The 23974-nt window shown below is 43.6% G+C and overlaps 2 protein-coding genes across 2 annotated transcripts; one reads left to right on the top strand and one right to left on the bottom strand.

Moving 5' to 3' along the window:
• Positions 1 to 2037: 2037 nt before the first annotated feature.
• On the top strand, positions 2038 to 14269 carry LOC310772762 (retinol dehydrogenase 7-like). Its single transcript, XM_083632679.1, has 5 exons — positions 2038 to 2122; positions 5828 to 6142; positions 12615 to 12873; positions 13321 to 13484; positions 13610 to 14269. The coding sequence occupies exons 2-5, from the start codon at positions 5830 to 5832 to the stop codon at positions 13831 to 13833; spliced, it is 960 nt and encodes a 319-aa protein (XP_083488805.1). The 5' UTR covers positions 2038 to 2122; positions 5828 to 5829; the 3' UTR covers positions 13834 to 14269.
• Positions 14270 to 15146: 877 nt separating this feature from the next.
• Positions 15147 to 21742, bottom strand: LOC310772826 (ATP synthase subunit beta, mitochondrial). Its single transcript, XM_083632755.1, has 10 exons — positions 21594 to 21742; positions 20238 to 20411; positions 19897 to 20071; positions 19569 to 19690; positions 18493 to 18677; positions 18158 to 18316; positions 17512 to 17634; positions 16991 to 17203; positions 15738 to 15939; positions 15147 to 15623 (listed from the first exon to the last, which is right to left on the bottom strand). Exons 1-10 carry the CDS (start codon positions 21694 to 21696, stop codon positions 15526 to 15528), a joined length of 1554 nt encoding a protein of 517 aa, XP_083488881.1. The 5' UTR covers positions 21697 to 21742; the 3' UTR covers positions 15147 to 15525.
• Between the last annotated feature and the right edge of the window lie 2232 nt (positions 21743 to 23974).

A 23974-nucleotide genomic window follows, 5' to 3' on the forward strand; every position in this document is an offset into this window, starting at 1 on the left:
GTCAGGTGTGCTGCAGTCACAACAATGATCAGGCACACCTGATTAATCAGTTCATCCAATAGTGTAGGACAGGAAATAAAGAAGCTGTACTAATTTCAGGAAGTAAAGAAGTTGTGCATGTAGCCAATAGCCTACTGGACTCAATTTCAATACTTTGAATTATTGTTTATTGTTTAGCGTTAGGCCTATGTTTTCTGGTAAATTATTTTTACAAGGATTATATAGCTAAACATTTTTGCCCTTTTCCCAAAGAGGTAACGCTCTCCACCGTTTAAAAAACGCATTTACGTTCCAAAAGTCATAAAAGTTATTAACGTTTGTGAATATTATCCTGCTGAACCCAAATTCGCGTTCCCATAAACTTTTGTCAGACCTTATTTTATGCATTTAAGTGAAATCCCCCCTTCCACTTAAAGAGCATGGAGCAGGGTAATTCCTTTGCTAAATGTATACTTAACCTTGTCCCTATGTCCATTTGAAAAGTTAATGCATCATTAAAAAAAAAAAAAAGTTTGAAAAAAAATATGGAGAAAAACACCTTCCTTTTTCAGAAGGAAATAACAGACTTTTATTCTGTTAAGACAAAGTCTGCTACGTCACAGTGGGGAGTGGCTCCCGCGTGCATGTGTCCCTCTCCCCTCCCACTGCATGGTCAAATCAGTCGCATATTCAGGACAGATAGTCAGGTCAGGTACTACGCTAGTCAAAGTCAATCAGTCAGCCAGTTAGTCGGTCGGTTAGTTGGTAGGTTAATCACTAGTTAGTTTTTAGTATATAGTTAGTCATTTAGTCAGTAGCTGCCTGTAGTAAGTCGTTGTCAGTGAGTTTTGGGTCGGGTGTCGCCAGGTTCCTGCATGCAGATAACAAGTCAGCTCCACTCTGCTGCTGCTGCCTGTCTGCGTGACACTCTTTCTATCTCTCTCTCTCTCTCTCTCTCTCTCTCTCTCACTCGCTCTCTCTCTCTCACTCGGTGTGTGTGTGTGTGTGTGTGTACCTGCTGTCTGCGCGGTGACACGCTCTCTATCTCTCTTTTTCGTCTCTCTCACTCGCTCCGGGAGGGAGGGAGGGGAAAGAGCGAGTGGAGGGGCCCTCTGTCAGTCCCCCTCTCTCTCTCTCTCTCACTCGGTGTGTGTGTGTGTGTGTGTGTGTGTGTGTGTGTGTGTGTGTGTGTGTGTGTGTGTGTGTGTGTGTGTGTGTGTGTGTGTGTGTGTGTGTGTGTCTACGCTGTGTGACACGCTCTCTCTTCACTCGAGGGAGGGGGAGGCTGCGGCTCTTTCCTCCCCGCACAGCACAGCACAGCACCGCTGCTCTGCTCTGCTCTGCTCTGCTCTGCTCTGCTCTGCTCTGCTCTGCTCTGCTCTGCTCTTCGGGAGGTTTTCTCACTGTGTTCGGGACTTCGGCTCTAACTCGGCCAGATGGCTGGACACATACGTCACTTTTGCGCGCGTGTGTGTGTGTGTGTGTGTGTGTGTGTGTGTGTGTGTGTGTGTGTGTGTGTGCGTGCGTGCGTGTGTGTGTATCGAATTACAGTCCGCACCTCGGCCCGCCTCCGCTCGCCTCGCTTGCTTTCTCAACTCTCTCCGCGGTCCGTTGTTTCATAGCTGGGCTGTTCCTGCTCTCTTTCACTGTCAAAATTAGGCTGAGGCCATCGTATTCATGTACATAAACATTTGCTACCTCCTCTTCCTCCTGAAAACCGGCGTTAGCATCCATAGTGTGTGACTGACAGCCCTGACCTAAGTGACGACAGACAGAGGGACAGACGGTCATGCCTGGCGACTCCCCACTGTGACGTCGGAGTTTTGGGATCCAAGATGTCAAAATAAAAGTTAAAAAAGTAAAACGACCCCAGAAGTCACTGTAGTGTATATGTAAGTGTCTTAATGTGAAAATCGAGTTCCTCCATAATTCACCTACACATTGACTGATTGGGGTCTCTAACCTGCCCCATGCTCTTTAACCCCTGACGAATCCGGAAGTATACTTGCTGCGGTTCTCTTGGTCAATAATAGCATGTGATGTGACGCCCCTGTGCTGCTTGAAACGGATTGTAATCTGGGTAAGTGGATTCTTGGACCTGAAGTTGTAGCAGACAGCAGTCTGTGAATACCAAACGACACAGGTAAGAGTAGCGTGTGTTTTGTTTTTTAGCTTTGCTCCAGACCGTTAGTGCGTTAATTAAGCGACAGATGAAGAGAAAAGATTACTTTGAATGAGGGATATTTTTAATGACAGCTTTGCGGGGCGACCCGGGCACGCTATTTTACTGACACATTTTGTTGACCAGCTCGAATTAACTATTTACCCCCCAAAATGTAGGCTAAACTCTGAAACGTTTCAGAACAAGTAGGCCTAACTCTCAGCAGACGTGTTATAGTTATACCATGGTATAACATGGTATTTATTTGGTAATCCATAAAGATAGGCTGCGTTGAACATTCATAGTGGTCCAGTCCGGCCAGAACGTGCACTTAGACAGGCAGATAGCCTGTTTTAAAGGTCCCATGCACTACTACTGTGAAAGTGGATGATTTGATTTCCTAGAAAGACTCCAGCCAGGTCTTGTGTTGTTATTGTTAACTAATCAGTACGCCTACAGTATTTATGTCAGTTTCAGCAATAATAATAGGCCTACAGTTACCAATCGAAAATTGTGGCACTTTTGCACTTTGTCAAACAAGCCACAAGCAAAAACACAAACCAGTTATGTTGAGTCGTGTATCAGTAGCCTACTTAGCCTGAGGCAAATTCGCTCATAGGCTGGCTGCTTCTACTACGAGTAGGCTACTTCAACACTTTGAATTTTACTTAAACTACTGTTACAACTATTGCATTACTACAGTGCATGGAAGTCAGCTATCGTTACATCCATTTTCAAAGCCAGTAATCCTAAAGACATCTGTAATTACAGCCCTATATCCATCCTTCCGGTAACATCAAAGATAGCAGAAAAATTGGCATCAGAACAACTAGTCTTCCATCTCAATAACAGTCCCTTCTCTCTGCATTCCATGCAATTTGGCTTTAGATGTAAACACTCAACTGATACAGCTAACTGCTACTTTGTGGAGAGGATCAAAGCGCTCTTGGACAAGAGTGTTGTTGGAGCACTTTTCCTTGACTTAAGAAAGGCCTTTGACACCGTTAATCATAAATTCCTCATTTCAACACTATCCAAATTAAACTTCTCCCAGACTGCCCTTAAGTGGATAAATTCCTATCTAATGGACAGAACCCAGTACATTAAAATAAATAACCAACTCTCTATCGTGGGGCACCCACCTACTGGGGTCCCCACAAGGATCCATATTTGGGCCGCTGCTATTCAGCCTCTAGTCTACATTAATTAAGTACCATCCATCTGTAACAGTGTTGAAACCCAGATGTATGCAGCTGATAGTTATCTATGTACATGGTAATAACAAAATTGAAGTTGTGGCAAAAACTCACAGACGCTATGGTCCAAGTAGCTAACTGGTTAGAGCGTGCCTGTCTTCATCTAAAGGTCTCTAAAATGGTCGGCATGTACTTCTCCAAAAAGTCAAACAACATACCTGATCCTGACATAGCCTACTTGTTTCCGGTGAGAAAGTCACAATTGTCAACGATTTTAAATGCCTTCCTATGCCCAGGGCCGATTTTACACTTCATGGGTCCTGGGGCTATTCATCTCTGCAGGCCCCCCCCGAAAACAATTTGAGTGTTTTTTTTTAACCTTTTTTAGCCGTATTTAAAGTAGGGATGGGCATTTCTAGCAACAAAAAAAAAACGAATTTCGAATTTCAATAATAAAAGTCGACCTTGATAATAACAACGATTATTCTAAAATTCGAAATTCGATGCCCATCCCTAATTTAAAGGAATATCTCATTTTAAATCAACATTAGGATTATACTGTTGTGATGTCATTATTCAGTATCTTCTCCTTTTCTCACTAACTTTCATGTCACCACCTGCTCTCCTGTCAGCATTCTAACTTACAAACACAAACTGTAGGTTTAGCCATCATGTTCTTTCATAAACAGCCTGATTGGAAAGAAAACATTGCCACTGAGATGTCACAACAAGCACTTTTATTATTATTATTTAGTATTTATTATTGGTGTTATTATTACAGTGCACACACACATGGTTATTCAATTATTGCACAAATCAATCAAGCAGTATTCAAGTCTGTTCGTACCTGAAATGTCTTCTTCCTGACTTTTGCCGTGGCAAAGCGTTTGACTAGAGTGGTGAAGTCCAATGTTCTAACAATGTCACTTTTCAATGACATCCCATTTTTTTTTTTTTTTTTTTTTTTTTTTGGGGCCCCTTGATGTCCCGGGCCCGTTGGTAAAATCGGCCCTGCCTATGCCCCGCATCATGTCATCCCCTCTCTCTCTCTCTCCTCACCTTTCCTGTCCCCCCATCCCCCCCCCCCCAAAAAAAAAAGTTCACCACCCCAAAAAGTTCACCACCCGCACACAGTTTTTACCTTAGGAGGCTGAAATTTGGCATGGAGGTTGTGTGTGTGTGTGTGTGTGTGTGTTTCTGTTCATGCGGTGGGGGGGCACATTTTGAAATGCAGGGTGGCACTGGCACACCAATCAAACATTCTCCAACAAACACGGACAAACACAGATGTTTGTTTGGTGTGCCATGTCCTTGTTTGGAGATGTTTGGACAGATTTAACATGTTCAATGTCTGTGTTTGCTGCCAACAACAACTGCCAACAGTTGTTGGAGAATGTTTGAGTGGTGTGCCATGGGCTAGACAGGCAGATAGCCTGTTGTAAAGGTCCCACCTCCATGCACATACTGTGACTGGATGATTTGATTTCCAAACAAGTAACAAAGTACAGTATTTACAATGTCACTTTCAGCAATAATAATAGGCCTACAGTTATCAATCGAAAATGGTGGCACTTTTGCACTTTGTCAAACGTTGAATTTAAGCCACAAGCAAAAACACAAACCAGTTATGTTGAGTCATTGGTGTAACACAGTGGTTCGTAAATGGTGTGCCTATGCACACTGATGTGCCTTGAGGCAAGTCCAGGCGTGCATTGGGATTTTGTGACAACCACACATTATTATTGCAAACATAGCCTAAAACTATAGAAAAAGTTATGAGTGAATTTGTATTTACTATATCAGTAATTAGAGGCAAATTCGCTCATAGGCTGGCTGCTTCTACTACGAGTAAGGGTACTTCAACACTTCGAATTTTACTTAAACTATTGTTGCAACTATTACTTCAACTGAAACTACTACTTCATCCCCCCTTCCTTGGACTTTCTATAACTGTTTCGCTCTGTTACTCTTTCAGAACCAGTGCTATTGTTACTAATACTATGAATACATGGTGAGGCTGTAGGTCTTATTGAGTACACTTCTAGCCAGAGTTTCCCTCTCTTCACATAACTTTACATGACGTCCTATTCGGCACACACCCTTCCTACTGCCAGATAATGCTGAGGTCGCATGTGAATGTGAGGGTCTGTGTTTGTGTTCATGCCAATTGACTAAAAGGGGCGGGGGGCAATTTCTAATGCAGGATGGCAGGGGCAGTTGGCATGGAGGTCAAGTGTGTGTGTGTGTGTGTGTGTGTGTGTGTGTGTGTGTGTGTGTGTGTGTGAGAGTGAGAGAGTGAGTGAGTGAAGGTGTGTGTGTGAAGGTGTGTGTTCATGTTCATGCCAATTGGCTAAGTGGGGGTGGTGGGGGGGATTTTGAAATGCAGGGTGGCAGGGGCAGAGTACTCTGCCCCTGCCACCCTGCATTTCGGCAATTCGCACATGTGGTGGCAGCTATTGCAAATTGGCGCTTGTTCTCTTGTGTCCTGCAGTCATGTACCTGTACCTCCTGGGGCTGCTGGTGGTCTACTACCTGTACCGCTGGGTCAGGGAGATGCCCAGGGTCCCCGACAAGGCCGGCAAGTACGTGTACGTGACCGGCTGTGACTCGGGCTTCGGCAACCTCCTGGCCAGACACCTGGACAAGCTGGGCTTCAGAGTCATCGCCACCTGCTTCACTGAGAGAGGGGAGGAGGAGCTGAGGAAGGCCTGCTCCGACAGGCTGATCACCACACACCTTGACGTTAGAAGCAACGACAGCGTCAGTAAAGTCGCCGCAATGATCGCGGAGAAAGTGGGAGAGCGCGGTGAGTGTCGAGTGTTCATGATGACAGACAGACCGCTTTGAACTATCTCTCTTACATATTTCCATTTCAGCCATGGAATGACCTGTTTCTTCATTCATAGCAAGTAAGTGTAACTAGAAGAGAGAAGAGACCTCCACCAAGGCCAATAGAGTACCGCAGGGATGACATATTTTTGTAGGCCAACTCAGCTAGTCATGCTAGTTCCGGTTCCCAAGTCTAAAAGTCAATGGGATTTTTGTATGGGGATTTTGGTTAAATGCATGAAATTAGGTCTGTGGTTAACAGAAGTTGCTGAAAATCACGATCAAAACAAAAACAAAAACGCTTCAAGACTCTTAAGAGTGGTCCTCATTTGTGGAGATTATTAAGATATTTCATAAACTTTTTTTATTTATTTTCACAGGAACACACTATTACATTGTACATTCTTTTCATGATGTACTAGCGTTCAAGATACAATTAATGAATGGTCAACAAAACAATATGGTACTCACTAGTTGGATACTGCACATAGATATTTGTTGAGAGATCTCGGCTGTATAAGACAGCATTTGACGATTTTGTAGCGTCAAATGAGGGGCAGTGACCAAAGCGCTCTCTCTCTCTTTCTCTCGCTCTCTCTCTGCATGTGTGTCTCTCTCTGTCCAGCCACTTTCATCACACTCACTGAGCACTTTATTTACTTTAGCCGTTAGCCATTTAGCCGATCTCAGTGCCTTTGACCTGCTGTTGCCAGACGGGCTGGTTTGAGTATTTCTGAAACTGCTGATCTCCTGGGATTATTACACACAACAAGAGTCTAAAGTTTACACGGAATGGTGGAACAAAAGAAAGCATCCAGTTCTGCGGACGGAAACGCCTTCTTGATTTTGCTGCCAGCTGAGCTGAAAGCTGATATCTACCCAGTATTAGTAAGGTGGTCCCATTGGTGTTCCTAATAAAGTGCTCGGTGAGTGTGTACTGTATAACCCCTTTTCCTGAAAAGTGTAATACTTCTGCTTTTGTCTTTGAACCATTGACAACAAAGTTTTAATGATGGAATTTGATGTAGTCCATTTCCCTCTCTTGCTTACTTCATCCAGTGTAAACATAAATAAGGCACCAACAACAACTCCACTTCATTCCATTACTAGAGGCCCATACCACGAATGTAGGATAAGCAGATCCAGGATCTATCCCTTGATCTGGTTTGGCTTAACCAGATGATTGCCATCTAGCTAGATTCTAGCTAAGTCATACCACGAATCTAGTTCTCAACTCGTTAAGTGGATCCAGGTTTTTCTAATCAAGTTGAGAGCGCGTGCACATGAAAATGCTCGTGCATGGGAGCTCGTGCCCGCAAAAGAGGCGTGGTTTTTAACAACTAGCCAATCACAATCCAATATGGACTGCTCATTCATTCAAAGCGCAAATCGTGAAGCTTTACTGTATGTCAGAATCAAAATCCACATTGGATATTATTAGTCTCTTCCCGAATGACTGTCTAAAGTTACGCTTTTATTCACATCAGTCATTTCTTTGAAGAGCGGTTTCTGCCTCCACGTATCTACAGCAGCTCAATTCACCCTCTCAATAAACTCAATAAAACCTGCATGACTTTTTTGCGAGTGGAAGTAATGTGTAATCTATCTCAGTCTAAATTTCCAAAATCCGTAGGCGTATTTAGACCATTTAGGCTCAAATGAATAATAATGATCTTATGATGTGTCGCACTGATGGAATAATTCCTATAGGCTAATAGGCTATCAATAAAAAAATTATGATAATAAAATTTTAAAAGGCTGCTGAACTGAATCGACACGGTACATGCGGGCATATTGGCAGCAGAGTCGCATATCTCCATATTTCATACAAGAACTATGCTGGAAATAATATGAAGTTCAATCACATCATACAGGCCAAAAGCAACACAGTTGCAGCTGCAAAATGCAGGAGTAGCCTAGATATGAATAATCTGACTGTGTGCAGGCGATCCAATTGCTTAGATAGTAGTAGGCTATTCTGGCATGTATGACCATGTCCAACCCAACGTCAGCCTCAGCTCCATTGCGCACACGGCACCGTGCGCTTTGGAGATGTTTATGTAACCTTTTTACGCTGGTTTAGTGATATTTCTCCACTCACCGTTCAGCTGCAATCGATCGGCGGGGTCAAATGTATATAGCCTATTTGAGAGCACAAAAATGAATATATAACAACATATTCCAAAGTGGTAAGTAGGGCTTAATTTAAATGTAGCCTGCAACAAGTGCAAGGCTTCAGTCCTTGATTAATTCAACAGGAGCCATGTTTTTTTTCTTTTTTCTTTTTCATTTGAATGCAATGTATTTTTCATATGGGGACCATATGAATGGCGACTCGCTGTTTCCAGAGAGCTGATTCGTAAGCATGTGAGGTAGTGTAAGAGTGTCAAGGAAGGTGGCAGGCAGGCAGACTCGACATTTCCAGTTCTCAGAGGTGCAGATTTATTTACAGTGTTTCCATTACACGTGCAACTTAAACAAAACAAACAAACAAAAAACAAACTAACTCAAAAAGTTAACCCATAGTTCAAATTAAACAAAGGCACATGTTTTTGGCAATACGTCCTGACCTCTCTCTCTCTCTTTCAGAAAAAACCCAACTGACTTTATAAAGGGTTCAATTCACACCTAGGCTCTGTTCAGCCTGTACCATGTCATTGGAAGTAAACTCCCCATTAACCTTAGATTAAAAGATTCAAGATTCAAGATTTTTATTGTCACTCCATGGTACAAGTATCACGTGTGAAATTCTTGTGCTGTGGACTCCGTTTACAACATAGTGCTTACTACAAGGATTTACAAATACAGTGTTGAGAATAACTTTGCAGCTCATATACATGACTATATATTCTGCAACTCAATGTTTCAAAAACGAAAAAGATTTGCATTGATTTCAGACGCTCCCCCCCTGTTCCAAAAGGTAGTATTGTTAATGGTCAGATAGTTGACCGTAGCCTGTACTACGAATGTTGGATAAGAAGATCCAGGATCTGTCCCTTGATTTGGTTTGTCTAAACCAGATCAGCTCGATTGTAGTTAACTTGTACTACGAACCTCGTTTGCCAGTCGTTAACTCGAACCAGGTTTTTCTAATCAAGTTGACTGCGCGTGCACATGAAAATGCCCGTGCACACGAGCTCGTGCCCGCAAAAGAGGCGTGGTTTTTAACAACTAGCCAATCACAATGCAATATGGACCGCTCAGCTCAGAACCGTAGCTTTTACAGCGCCAGACACGCCTATTTCCTCATTCATCAAAGCCATCTACTACTATGTCAGAATCAAAATCCGCATTGGATATTTTTAGTCTGTTCCCGAATGACTGTCTAAAGTTACCACTTTTATTCACATCAGTCATTTATTTGAAGAGCGGTTTCTGCCTCCACGTATCCTACAGCAGCTGAATTCACCCTCTCAATAAACTGCGAGTGGAAGCAATGTGTAGCCTAATGTCTCAGTCCAAAATCCGTAGACCATTTAGGCTCAACGAATAATAATGATGTCATGTTTAGTCGCACTGATTGAATAATTCCTATAGGCTATCAATAAAAAAAAGAATGATAATAAAATTAAAAGAGGCTTCTGAACGACACGGTATGTGCGGGCATAGATTTCATTTATAAAAAATAGCATTTTGTGGTCACATATATTGTCAGCAGAGTCGCATATCTCCATATTTCATATAATGATGCTGGAAATATGAAGTTCAATCACATCATACAGGCCAAAAGCAACACTTGCAGCTGCAAAATGCAGGAGTAGCCTAGATATGAATCATCTTAATATGGGATCGCCTGTGTGCAGGTGATCCCATATTAAATTGCTTAGATGTAGTAGGATATTCCAGCATGTAAGCTATGACTACGGTATTTCAATTCCAACCCAACGTCAGTCTCAGCTCCGTTGCGCACACGGCACCGTGCGCTTTGGAGACGTTTATGTAACCTTTTTATGCCGGTTTAGTGATATTTCTCCACTCACTATTCAGCTGCAATCGATCAGCGGGATCAAACAACGTATCTAGGCTACTTGAGAGCACAAAAATGAATATATAAAAACATATTCCAAAGTGGTATAGGGCTTAATTAAAATAGCCAACAAGTGCAAGGCTTTAGTCCTTGATTAACATTAACATTGATTAACATTACTCATTCAACATTACAATTCGTGCTCCTTCCTAGATGGGAAACTCGTCCAGAAAGGGGTTGGCCATTTTTCCAAACTGCTGATTCGATTGGTTCGTGGGCGGTGTATCTAAGGTCTAATCTTATCCTTGCAACTTAACCTGCTGCGGACCAGGTTAAGTGTGAAGCATAAGTTGCTATGGAAATATATGTCGGTAAGAAGTTAACTTGCTTTGTAGTACGGCTAAACCAGGTTTAAACCTGAAGTTACCTCGCTAAACCACTAATCTTGCTTTGTAGTACAGGCCCCAGGTCACTGAATATAAATATCTGGGTACTATAATTGATAGCAGGTTGAAGTTCGATCTAAACACAGAGTCGCTGTGCAAAAAGGGTCAGCAGCGCCTTTTTTGTCTCCGGAAACTTGCCAAATTCCAGGTAGACAAGACCTTGATGAAATTGTTCTACAGCGCTTTCATTGAATCTGTTATCACCTTCTCTATTGCCTGCTGGTATGGCAGCCTCGACATCAAGAATAGGAACTCCCTAGGGAGAATTGTGAAAACGGCTTCAAAAATAGCCGGAATCCATTTTGGGAGCCTAGACCACATTTTCAACTTGCAGATGCTGAAAAAAGCAAGGGCTATCTGCTCAGACAATGCCCATCCGCTGAGCTCTGAATATGAGCTGCTTCCATCTGGCCTTCGCCTTCGTGCTCCCTTGGCTAAGAAAAATAGATATAGGAATTCCTTTGTGCCTGCTTCGATTCGAGCTTTAAATGCTACTTAAGAGAATATAATGTAACGTCTATTTGATGTTTTTATTTATTTTATGTTCTCCTATACAATAGTTATATTGTAGCATATTTTTTTTCTGTATTATGTAGCGCTGTGTGGCTTAGTGTCCTTCTTAGACTGCCTTGCATTTGCACTTATCGGCCATGGCCTCTAATGCACTTTAAACTACACTGGCACTTTTGAACTGAACTGCTACTTTGTACTACGTTGTGGTCTATTGTGTCTCCATTTTTGTTTTTATGGTTTTTATGGTGTTTTTATGGTTTTCATGGTCTATTTGTGTCTGCACTTTGTTTTCATGTTTTTATCTCGAGTCTTGTGTGGTTTTATGACTGTTTTATGTTTATGCCCTGCTGCAACCCAAAGTGCCCTTCTGGGACATATGAATAAACTTGAACTTGAACTTGAACTATACTCAAAATGTTAGCAATCACAGCATTACTTTAGAGTGAAAAAGTTAACAAGAAACATTCCTACGAAGCAGACACCATTTTACTTGGAAAATCCAATGAAGTCAGGATGACATCACAGACAGCATAAATAAGGAGGAAGTGCCGGGCGGAGCCCTTTTCCTCCCAAACCAAAGGCCAGCATGGTGGGCCTGAACAGGAGAACAAACAATTGGTAACTATGAGCAAAGAATCAATGTCTTAACCTGCAAAATAATAAAGGTGATTTAAATGATGGCTCTGTGTGTGCTTTAACTCATCCATGTACTTTGATGTGACTGTAACATAATGCCAACACAAACAAACCCAGGATAGTAAGTGGTGCAATTGTTACAAAAGCCAAGGTGAATTATAGCCAACTGAAACAATGTATAAATGTATATATCTGTATGTATGTATGCATGTATGATATCTGTATGATGTTAAATGAACATTGAAGGAATAATGTGAATATTAAAGGGACAATAGTGGTGAGTAAATGGAGAGGTCTCACCCACTTTGTCACAAAGCAGGTGGGTCTTTCATGGGTTTTAATCTTATTCTCTGAACCTAACCTGCTACAAAGCAGGTTAGCCGTAGAGCATAAGTTGCGATGGTGATCTATCTCGGTAAGAAGTAAACTAGCGTCATGGTGCGGCAAACCTAGGGTTAAACCTGAAGTTACCTCGCTAATCTTGATTCGTGGTATAGGCCTTAGAACAGTTAGTCATCCTATACAGAAACTCGGCAGGCTAGGGTAAATAACAGTTTAAAAACACTCCTACAGTAGGTTGGGATGAAACCTGTGTAAACCGTAACACTGTTAGTATCACCTTTTCAATTTGTAATATAATTAAGTGTTTGATTACTGCGCTTTGAAAAACACAGTAAATACTGTCCATCAACCAAAGGTAGCAACAGTCTCCCAGACCCATGTCTGAGTTTTCAATATACAACTTGTTGAAATGATTTCAGTGAGTATCATTCAGTACTATATTTTCAGCATATTTTAACAATACCGCGATAATACTGATAACCGTGATATTTTGGTCACTATAATCATGATATGAAATTTTTATACTGTTTCATCTCCACTCCTAGGCCTTTGGGCTGTGGTGAACAACGCAGGCGTGGCCACTCCCTCTGCGCCTTGCGACTGGCTGACCGTCGACGACTACAAATCCATGCTGGATGTGAACCTGAACGGGGTGATCGCCGTGACACTGAGTGTCCTGCCGCTGATTAAGAAGGCCAGGGGGAGGGTGGTGAACGTCGCCAGCGTGTTCGGGAGGATCAGTGTGGTGGGAGGCCCGTACGCTGTCTCCAAGTACGGGGTGGAGGCCTTCAACGACAGCCTCAGGTGAGTCACGCAATTTATTGTTTATTAGGCATCTGGGTAGTGCAGTGGTAGATTCCCTGCCTACCAACATGAGGGTCACAGGTTCGAGCCCCCGTGTTACCTCCAGCTTCGTCGGGCGTCCATACAGGCACAATTGGCCGTGTCTGTGGGTGGGAAGCCGGATTAGGGGTATGTGTCCTGGTCGCTGCACTAGTGCCGCCTCTGGTCGGCCTGTTCACGGGGAAAGGGGAACTGCGGGAATAGCGTGATCCTCCCACGCGCTACATGCTGCCTGTGAAACTCCTCACTGTCAGTTGAAAAGAAGCGGCTGGCAACTGCACATGTATAAGAGGGAGCATGTGCTAGCTAGTCTACAGCTCTCCCCAGATCGGCAGAGGGGGTGGAGCAACGACCGGGATACCCTAACTTGACTATTGAACGAGGATTTTCTTTTCTTCTTCTTTTTAGGCTCAATATGATTCCTTTTGGTGTCAAGGTCCTCTGTATTGAACCAGGCTTCTTCAAGACAAATGTGACTGACTATAATCTCCTGCAAAAGAATGTGAAGCTGCTGTGGGACAGAACGACCCAGGAGGTCAGAGATGACTATGGGGCTGATTATCTAGATAAGGGTAAGACTGGACAATTTCATTTGGTGTATTGGTTTTTTGTTCTTTAACTGAAGAAATCTGAAACATCCTATTCAGTTAAAAGGCTACGGTTAAGTTCCAATGTGTGGCATTGTTTTCTCGGCTAGTGGAAAAGATGATGAAGGAGAAGCTGGCCCAGATAACTGATGCGGACCTGATGAAGGTGGTCAGCTGTATGGAGCATGCCGTGTCTGCAGTCCGGCCCCGGACTCGCTACTCTGCCGGCTGGGACGCCAAGCTCTTCTGGCTGCCGCTGTCCTACATGCCCAGCTGTGTTTCCGATTACCTCATGTCCAAAGAGGCTGTTCCCATCGCAAAGTCTGTCCAATAAGACCAGATATACTCACTATATTAGTATGGGCCTTAAACTGTGCCTGTTGTCAGGCCGTAATACAGGCCATGCAACTGACCAATGTATTCATGTTTTTTTTTAATACCTAGCCATATTCCAAATTGACTTTTGAATAGCCATTTCTTTTGATGAGCAATATTGTTACAACTGTGATATAATACTACAATTTAAAACAATACTTTGTATACATGTATTTTGTCATTTGTAAAGAATTGTGCAGCTCATCAAGGCTTTTTGACAAAGAGCAGCGAAAAGGGCTGGGCAAATTGAAAGCCAACTTATCTGCAGGTAGACTTGGTCCAACTTATCTAGACCTTGGGATGATAGGTGTGTGTGAAAGGTTAAGGATACAGCAATATAAATCTGAAACACAATTTAAAAAAGAAATGATTAACAAGCAGTGGCGGACTGCATAATCGGGCACGTCGGGCAAATGCCCGGTGGCCTGGCCTGGCCTGGCCTGCAAAAAAAAAAAAAAAAAAATTTTTTTTTTTTGGAAATCGGGCTTCAAACGGCCCAAATCTGGCTTTAAACGACCCAAATTGGGCTTCAAACGGCCCAAATCTGGCTTCAAACGGCGCAAATTGGGCTTCAAACGGCCCAAATTGAGCTTCAGACGGCCCAAATTTTTCGCCGGTGCCCTTCGGACGCCGGCACGCGCGTCGGCCCGTATCAGCCTGGCCTGCTTGGTATCTAATGCCCGGCCTGAATTAGGATCCCAGTCCGCCCCTGTTAACAAGTATAGAAATTGTAGGAGAAAATTGGTTTTGCTTAAATTCTAGGATTATAAGCAAGATTGGCAGTGTCAAGGTTCAGTTTAACGAGTATCTAAAATGTATGTGCTGCGAGGATGCATAAATCACTTGCACACTGCATTTTACACTTTTTTCATTCCATGTTCATCCTCTATCGTCTACTCTAAGCAGCACCTATCATTTGCATCACAGTATCGAGGAAAAAACTGAACCAACCCTCTATAGTGGCCTTGTACCCTGTTAACAGCAGTTACCTTGGCCTCAGTCCATTGACCTTGGTCCTAAACTGAGAGCTCCAACTACAAGCAGATGAGTCAACAGTGGAAGTTCAACACTTGTTTGTGTAATTGCGACATTTATGGTGTATAATTTCGCTTGACTTATTACACCCAGTACTGAAATTCCCAAATGCGTGATTTGGGGTGTGACAGCAGTTTGTCATGAATAAAAAACCCAGTCATGTTTCTTACAGAAATCTTACATATAGGGGACAAAGTAAGTTACTGTTAAGTCTGAAGTAGAAACAAACACTTCCCATCTTTGTCAACGCTGCTTTATTTCAGTTTGTGACAATGAAGCTGCAGCAGTACAGGTAGCTCACCATGGCTCATGAGTGCCATGTTGTGGTCAAAGTGGATGAGTACAGCCATTTCATGAAACAATCCATTAGGAACTCACTACAACATTAAAAGCCAAGGAAATATACAGTTGAAACAAGTTGTAGATTTATGTAAATACAGAGCTTTATTCCATCTCTTTTTCATTGGAAACATTAAATATAACTTTTCTTTCGAGATGACAGGAACGGCACATCTGCATTGTGACATGTCTTACAAACCAAGTGCTCCGACCACAGAACCGCTCCATCCTTACCCCCTTTCCTCAATTCCTTAAACAGTTAAGATTGTTTAGATGTTTACGAGTGCTCCTCTGCCAGCTTCTCTGCCTTCTGAACAACCTCCTCGATGGCGCCCACCATGTAGAAGGCCTGTTCGGGGAGGGGGTCGTACTCACCTGGGGGATAACAAGGTGCAAGATGACATCAGTCAATAGATCATAAGCATGATTAAGAAAAATGAAGACTCAAAATACACATTACGTTAACAGTGATATTGTCCGTATACGTACCAGCAAGGATGGCCTTGAAACCCTTGATGGTTTCCTTGAGGGGCACCAGCTTGCCGATGTGGCCAGTGAAGACCTCAGCCACCTGGAAGGGCTGGGACAGGAAACGCTGGATCTTGCGGGCACGGGCCACAGTCAGCTTGTCCTCCTCAGACAACTCATCCATACCCAAGATGGCAATGATATCCTGCAGGGATTTGTAGTCCTAAAAAGGGAGCGAGCAAAATGGTTAGCCTGATAAAGCATCAAACATGGGTGAGAAATAGGGATGTTAATGATTAACCGTTAGTCTGTTAACTGCCGTTAAGAATGTAGCAGATTAAAATTAATGAACTGTTTTAACCGACAACATTGTTACTTTGTATCATTTCAGTCTTCAGAGCGCACAGTGTGTTAATTATAGCAGTCCAGCAGAGGTCGTACCTCACCCAGCTAGCGCAACAGAAGGAGTGGTCACGTGAGAAGGTCGTCACGCATGATGTCATGTGAGGAAGTAGGAAGTGTATTGAGCAAACCCCATGAAACAAACAGATGCTAAAATTAGCAGCAAGCTCACGCTAGCAACAGCATTACACACTAAAAGTACATATGTAAATATTGTGACGCCGTTCTCAAAATTCAACTCCAGGGCAATTTATGATTCCCCCACGAGCATCGCGGCTGAACGTCACGTTACGTTCCATTATCGCTGGACGCTGACTTGGGGACGCTGTCACTCATAAAAGTTATAGCTAAATATTAAATACTAGGTGATTGGAGCAGGCATCGTGCGTGCAGAGACAATAACACAGAAGCCTTGCTTTATGGTGGAAGAGGAGATGCTGCCATTAAGCGTGGTGGACGGCGAGGGATTTCATGAAGTTCATTGAACCAGGCTATCACATCCCCCTTTGTTGAAATGACTATTAAGGACAGGCGGCTGTTCAAAGGAGGTGAGCCTTATTGTTTTTAGGCTAATTATTGTTTTCGTTTGTGATTCATGCCATGAATGTCACATACATAATATGCAGCTATCTATTGTGTGACTGTGAGGTTAAATAGAACTTGAACTGAGAGAAAGACGAGACGTGATTTTTTTGCGGGGGGTGGGGGGGGATGGTGGGGGAGAGAAACAACATTAACAATTAGCCGAACTGATCGTTAAGGTGCGCAACTAACTGTTTAGGAAAATGCATTAAATTCCCATCCCTAGTGAGAAAGAAAACTATTTGACCTTCAATACAAGCAGTGGTTATGTGGCTATTCAAATGACAAACCTGGAGGATCTTCTGCACACCACGGGCGACGTCGTAGTGCTCGGTTCCAACGATGTTGGGGTCCATGATACGGGAGGTGGAGTCCAGGGGGTCCACGGCGGGGTAAATACCCAGCTCAGCGATGGCACGGGACAACACAGTGGTGGCGTCCAAGTGAGCGAAGGTGGTGGCGGGGGCAGGGTCAGTCAAATCGTCAGCAGGCACATAGATAGCCTTGGAGAGAATCGAGGCTTGGTCACTTCAATAATGCTCGTACTAGCCTTGCAACAATACTATATGATCAGAGTAAATCAATTGTTTTAGCCAGTATTCTCCCATTACTAATTTACCATTTCAAATCCATGCTCCTAAAAAATGTCAAGTAATACTGACTTAACATCTGTTGGCAATAATGAAGTACATACAGTTTAGCATCCATTATTTTACATGCATTAACAATGTTGAGATGTTTTTGCAAGTGTATGTAATGTCATGACACAGCTACTAGAGTGTCAAATGTGCTTCTTGAGCTCTTTGCTGACCTGCACAGAGGTGATTGAACCCTTCTTGGTGGTGGTGATTCTCTCCTGCATGGTACCCATGTCAGTGGCCAGAGTGGGCTGATAACCCACAGCGGAGGGGATACGACCCAGCAGGGCAGACACCTGAGAGGCCAGGAGATGACTTGCCATTAGTGATGTGGAAAATACTATACATATATGTTTTGCCCACATGGCTGAGTAGTCAGTGGATGGTCTGATTGACTAGTCGGTAGACAAGCAAAAATTCAACATAAGCTTATTGGACTATGGGCAAAATAACTTCGTAACCACAAAAGAAGCCTTTATAGTTAAATATGTAATTACATTATATAATTTGACTTTTCGCATGCATGCAATATTGATTGCATTTCCAAATCAAGTCAGTCTGCTAAAACGTCAAATGCAAACATCACCCTTATGAACGATTCAGTTTACTGTTTTGGCACTTTATATCATCAAGCATTTGATGTTTCCACCTTCACCAACCTTTGGTGTATAGTAGTTGGTGTAAACTAGCTCCATTTTAATCAAAATTTGTCAGCTACAGCATTTTATTACAATAAACTAACACCTTAACAATTCTGTCAAACTTGGCTTCTGCAAATTAACCATTGTGGTAGAGAAACGATTTTGGGACTGTACAGACCTCGGAGCCAGCCTGTGTGAAGCGGAAGATGTTGTCGATGAAGAGCAGCACATCCTGACCCTCCTGGTCACGGAAATACTCGGCCACAGTCAGTCCAGTCAGAGCCACTCTGGCACGGGCACCTGGGGGCTCGTTCATCTGTCCGTACACCAGCGCCACCTAGTGGGGAGGAGAGTGGAGGTCAGGGACAGATATCAGCTGTCAAGTTCACAAGGGCATGGGGTCACTGTCAAACCCACCCTTCCAATTAAAGACCAATAGTGATGTCTCCATGTACTCCTTAGGGCTCAGGGATAGTTTACTTTTCCTTATGGGGGGCTTGCTACAACCCTCACCTTGGAGGTGGTGTCCTTCAGGTTGATGACACCTGACTCGATCATTTCATGGTACAAGTCATTTCCCTCGCGGGTGCGCTCTCCCACTCCGGCGAACACTGAGTAACCACCATGGGCCTTGGCCACATTGTTGATCAGCTCCATGATCAATACAGTCTTGCCCACACCGGCACCACCGAACAGACCTGTGGCGATAAAAACATGGCAGATAAGCATTAAGATTGATTTTATTATATTATAATAAAGCGACTACAAACATCTCATATATTCAAGTGAGTCACATTAATCATGTACATTATCCTACCACACATGAGCATAACTTTATTCTATTGCGGAATTAGCTCAGGAGGTAGAGCTGTCGCCTGTGAATCGGAAGGTTCCCGGTAAATTGATTAAATTGGTGGGTGGGCGGTGTCTGTCTATCAGTCACAATTTGTGTCACAAAAGTGTATGGGGTCCTTAGATTTCTGTGATGTCAAAGAGGGATCACAAGCCAAAGGTTGGGAACTGTAATAGAAAAATAGTTGAAATGCCTTGTTGATCCATCAATAATGAGTTGCCCGTTTAAAGTGTATATAAGGAGGATTTTATTCCACAAGTTTCATCTGTCTCCCTGACAGTCAAAACGCTAGGTCAAGAGCCCAATCCTCTATGTTTTAAAACCAATTGTTTGCCCTAACTGTGCGCTAATGGCTCTCCAATTGTGCGCCATCATGCAACTGTGCGCCTTCGGCTCATAATTTACATCACAACTGCCACAGTAACATCACAGTTGGCAAAGTGGGTAGTGGTGGTTGGTGGCGGTGTGGTTCAGTCACGATTATGTCATTAATGATGTCATCAGTGAGGTGACTTGAGCAATTGCGATGTCATCAGTGATGTCACTCGAGCACCTGTGATGGCATCAGTGTCTTCTCTTTTAGTATAGTTATTCAAATTGGCTAAGTGGTGTCTGTGGCGGTGTCAAGTCTCCACCCTAGGAATCGAGTGCACGAGATGCCCAATTCATGTAAAAGCACTTTGGGTAGTCGATAGACTATATAAAAAAACACTATAAAAACAGGCCATTTACATACCGATCTTTCCTCCCTTGGCGTAGGGGGCCAGCAGGTCGACCACTTTAATGCCAGTTACCAGAATCTCCTGCTCCACACTCATGTCAGTGAATTCAGGGGCCTCAGCGTGGATAGCGGCAGTCCTGGAAAAAACATTGTTTTCGAGTCACTTCATCTAATTTATATATGACTAATAATAAATCAAATTGTATTGCTTTGCTGCATGTTGGATTGATTCTCATATTGACCTTGCTTTAGTACTTTCATTTTCAATCCCATCTTCTTTTAAGCCTCATGAAATGCACTACACAAACTAATGGGATTGTGGAGTTATTCAAAATAAACGTACTGCTTGGTGGAGATGGGACCTCTCTCGTCGATGGGCTCACCGATGACATTCATGATTCTGCCCAGGGTTTCAGGACCTACTGGGATTCTGATGGGGGCACCAGTGTCCGCGACTCCCTGTCCACGGACAAGACCCTCGGTACCATCCATAGCAATGGTACGCACTGTGTTCTCCCCTGAGGACACGACAGAGACTGGATTAAAATATTGAATTGCTACTACAATCTCTTCCAGTCAATGAACAGCCCTTACTGCATTCCCCCCGCCCCCCCATTACAGCAGCAGCCACACACCTGACCCATATAAGTACAAAGACAGCAGGCTATATCCCAAGATGCTCACCCAGATGCTGTGCCACCTCCAGGACTAGCCTGGAGTCGCGGCCAGTGACTTCCAGGGCATTGAGGATGGGAGGAAGGTCCTCGTCAAACTGGACGTCAACAACGGCACCGATGACAGCCACAATGCGGCCGGTGGCGACAGCAGCAGCGGCGGCTGGGGCGACATAGTCTCTGCCTGTCAAAGAAATCCATTGGAAAAGTCAGCATTTCACTCAGACAGGGAGTAGCATGTGTGACCTTGTCATGCCTTTGTTTTTCTGTGTCTACTGACTGCACTGTCCAGTGTGAAACTGCAGACTCAATGTCCAGTTATTGTTTTTTCAGCCATGTTATCAATCTAGTTATCCACGATTTTACTTGACTGACAATGTAAAAACCTTCATAATGATGCATTCAATTCACTTTTGTGATATAAAAAAATTATAAAGTATAAATTGATAAAGTAAAATCTGATTTATAGATTTCAAATTTATCCCAATGGTTTAGCAGACCCCAAAAGTGTTTGTGTTGTTTGTTGATTTATGTTTCACTTATTACTCTTTCCATGCTTTCTTGTTATTTGTTGTAGAATTGTATGTATTACATGTTGTTTGTATAGAGAAGTTCTGAACTTTGAATATTGAAAAAAGGCACGTCTTTTTTATATTGGGGGGGGGGGGGCAACTGATATTAACACTAACGACCTAGTCCCGCTTGCCAGACTTCCCTCCCTGAGAGTGTGACAAGCGAGACTACTACCGACCGGACTAACGTTAATTTAACGCTAGCTGACTTTGAGAAGTCTGCCAAATTAATCAAGTTCGCTGCAAGCTAACGCTCAGCTCATGTTGCTAAATGCTACTCGCCAGCTGCACCAAGATCAATGACAAATCATCAGTCTGCTTGCAATGACATACATACCGGTAACGTTAGCAACTTTAGACTGACTCTGTAGAGGTTAGCACTTTTTGGAGACAGGCAGCAGATCAATTTTAACACGCGTTGTTATGTGAACTTTGCAAACACCTGTCAAACTCCGCTTAGCTGTAACCGGTAACGTTAACTAGTGCTAGCAAGCTACACCGCCTCATGACACATAAAGGTCATTACTGTTGGCACAAAAAACAACACAGTCCAGTCATTTCTTATTCAAGGACACATGCCAATAGCAGCAAATACGCACATTGTCGGCGTTTAATATTTTGAAACGGCTGTAATATATGAAATATGACATGTCACAGTATCACGGCCTGCTCCTGCAGCGTGTTGCTAGCGCCAGGCAGCTAGCTTAGCATAATCCCTCCCTCCTGACAGCCGAGTCAACGCGTCTTTCCTTAAAACATATCTCCCTCAAATGCTCCAAGCATGCGGGACTTACGAGAGAGGACGGCCGGGGATCCGGCGAGAGCCTTGAGGGGCTGGAGCCCAGGCTTGAGAGCCTGCAGAGCCCCGGTGCAGCAGCGTCCCACAGCTCCTAACATGGTCAAAATGGCTGAAGGTGGAAAGAGACAGAGCAACTTGCGGCTTTATAATGAATGACCGCTGAGGCCAACTGCGCTTGCGTCGTTGCGTGGAACGTCAAGGACTAGACAGAGCATGTGCGGATGCACTGCCACTGACTGACATTCTGCCCTCTACTGAGCTGGCCTGTTGTGGCTGTAGAATGACAGACTGATACTTTGAATAGTTTCCTAACAAAAGCTCACACAGTATCTCAAAGTAATGGTTCAGTTATATATGCACAACACCTCAGAGCCCAGAAAGTATGGTGCAGGGATCCAGGCGCACCTTGATCAAGTAAGTACACAATGTTCCAGTGTGTAGGTGCCACTCTCAGCTGCACCATTACATACATAGGCTACATACATACATACTATGTATGTATGTAGCCTATGTATGTAATGGTGCAGCATACATACATATTATTGTACACGCGCGCACACACACACACACACACACACACACACACACACACACACACACACACTCACTCACTCACTCACTCACTCACTCACTCACTCACTCACTCACTCACTCACTCTCTCTCTCTCAAACACACACACACACACACACACACACACACACACATTGTAGTAAAGCAGTAGTAAAACTGATATCCTGTGCAACCATCATCCATTTATATTTAGGCTGCTGCATTTGTGAATAGCAGTCATAGCTAGTATCATTGGGAACACCTGTGTTTACCCTCCCTAGGGAGGTGTTCCAGGCACGTCCAGCTGGGAGGAGAGTGGAGACCACCACGGGGCAGACCGAGTGGCTAGGTGGAGAGATATCTCCACCCTGGCCTGGGAACACCTCAGGATCCCCCAGTCAGCGCTGGCTAATGGGGCCCGGGAAAGGGAAATTTGGGGTCCCCTGCTGGAACGGCGACCTCCGTGACCCGATCCCAGTTAAGGTTCAGTAAGTTCCATTCAGATCAAACAGAGTCAGGGTGCTGATATTGTGCATGTTGGCTCACTGAAATCATAGACTGCAATGCTGGAAATGCTCTGCTACATTAAATTAAACGAAACCGTAATTTCATTAGGCTGCCATTAAAGGTCAATCAATCAATCAATCAAAACTTTATTCCAGACTCAAGGTCCATAGAAAAAGACATACACTAAAGAATCCCTACAGACAGTAGGAAAAAAGTAATATCCAAACAGTGCAGTGTTCATAAGAGCGACGTATAACAGTGTCTCCACAGAGGTGATCGGTATCTGACATCACTACAGCAGGGATTTACCAACAGTTTGATAAGTCTGTCTGTGCATGCTTGACCTCCTGTAGTCTGACCACAGGTGAGCAGTATAGAGTGGTGTGCAGTCTGATCTGAACTGAGACACCTTCACTCCATCTGTACACATGTTAAACTTACATGACAAAGTATTAGCTTGTGCATACATTTTACAGCATTGTCTGTATATATCATCATCATCTGACAATTCCCCTGAAATAAAATGACCTATATATTTAACCTTATCACAGACAGTAAGGTTATTATCAGACAATTAAAAAATAGGACATTTCAAACATTTGTCCTCTTTGGTTCTGCAAATTAATACAACACTCTTACTGGCATTGTATTTGATCATGTTCCAAACCATACTCAGAGCATATTGTGAGGAGCTGCTGGAGACCAGCACTACTCGGGCTCGGAACAACAAGATCATCTGCGTACATTAAATGGTTCACTACTAGGGTATTACCAATGAGTCACCCGGTGTTACAACCATTCAGTTGCTTGGACAAATGAGCAAGATACAGATTAAAAAGAACTGGGGATAAGATTCCCCCTTGACAGACCCCATTACTAACCCCAAAAGGGGCTGATACACTGTTGCCCCACTTGACTTGCATGGTCTGATGGGCATAGCATATATATATGGGGGGCGGCATTAGCTCAGGAGGTAGAGGTGTCGCCTGGGAATCAGAAGGTTCCCGGTTCGAGGCTGGCTCCTCCTGGTAGTGTGTCGAAGTGTCCGTGAGCAAGACACTGAACCCCTAACTGCTCCCGATGAGCAGTTAGCGCCTTGCATGGATGTAAACGCCGTCGGTGTGTGAATGTGAGTGTGAATGGGTGAATGTGAGGTATTCATGTAAAGCACTTTGGGTAGTCGATAGACTATATAAAATGCGCTCTATAAATACAGTCCATTTACTTTCTTTTTTTTTACCTTTATTTATACAGGGAAAGGCCCTTGAGTGCGAACTCTCATATTACCATATATAGCCTACAGAAAATTGGGCAGTGGG

The sequence above is a fragment of the Poromitra crassiceps genome (genome assembly GCF_964638095.1).
Source record: "Poromitra crassiceps genome assembly, chromosome: 3".
In the NCBI taxonomy this organism is placed as follows: domain Eukaryota; kingdom Metazoa; phylum Chordata; class Actinopteri; order Beryciformes; family Melamphaidae; genus Poromitra; species Poromitra crassiceps.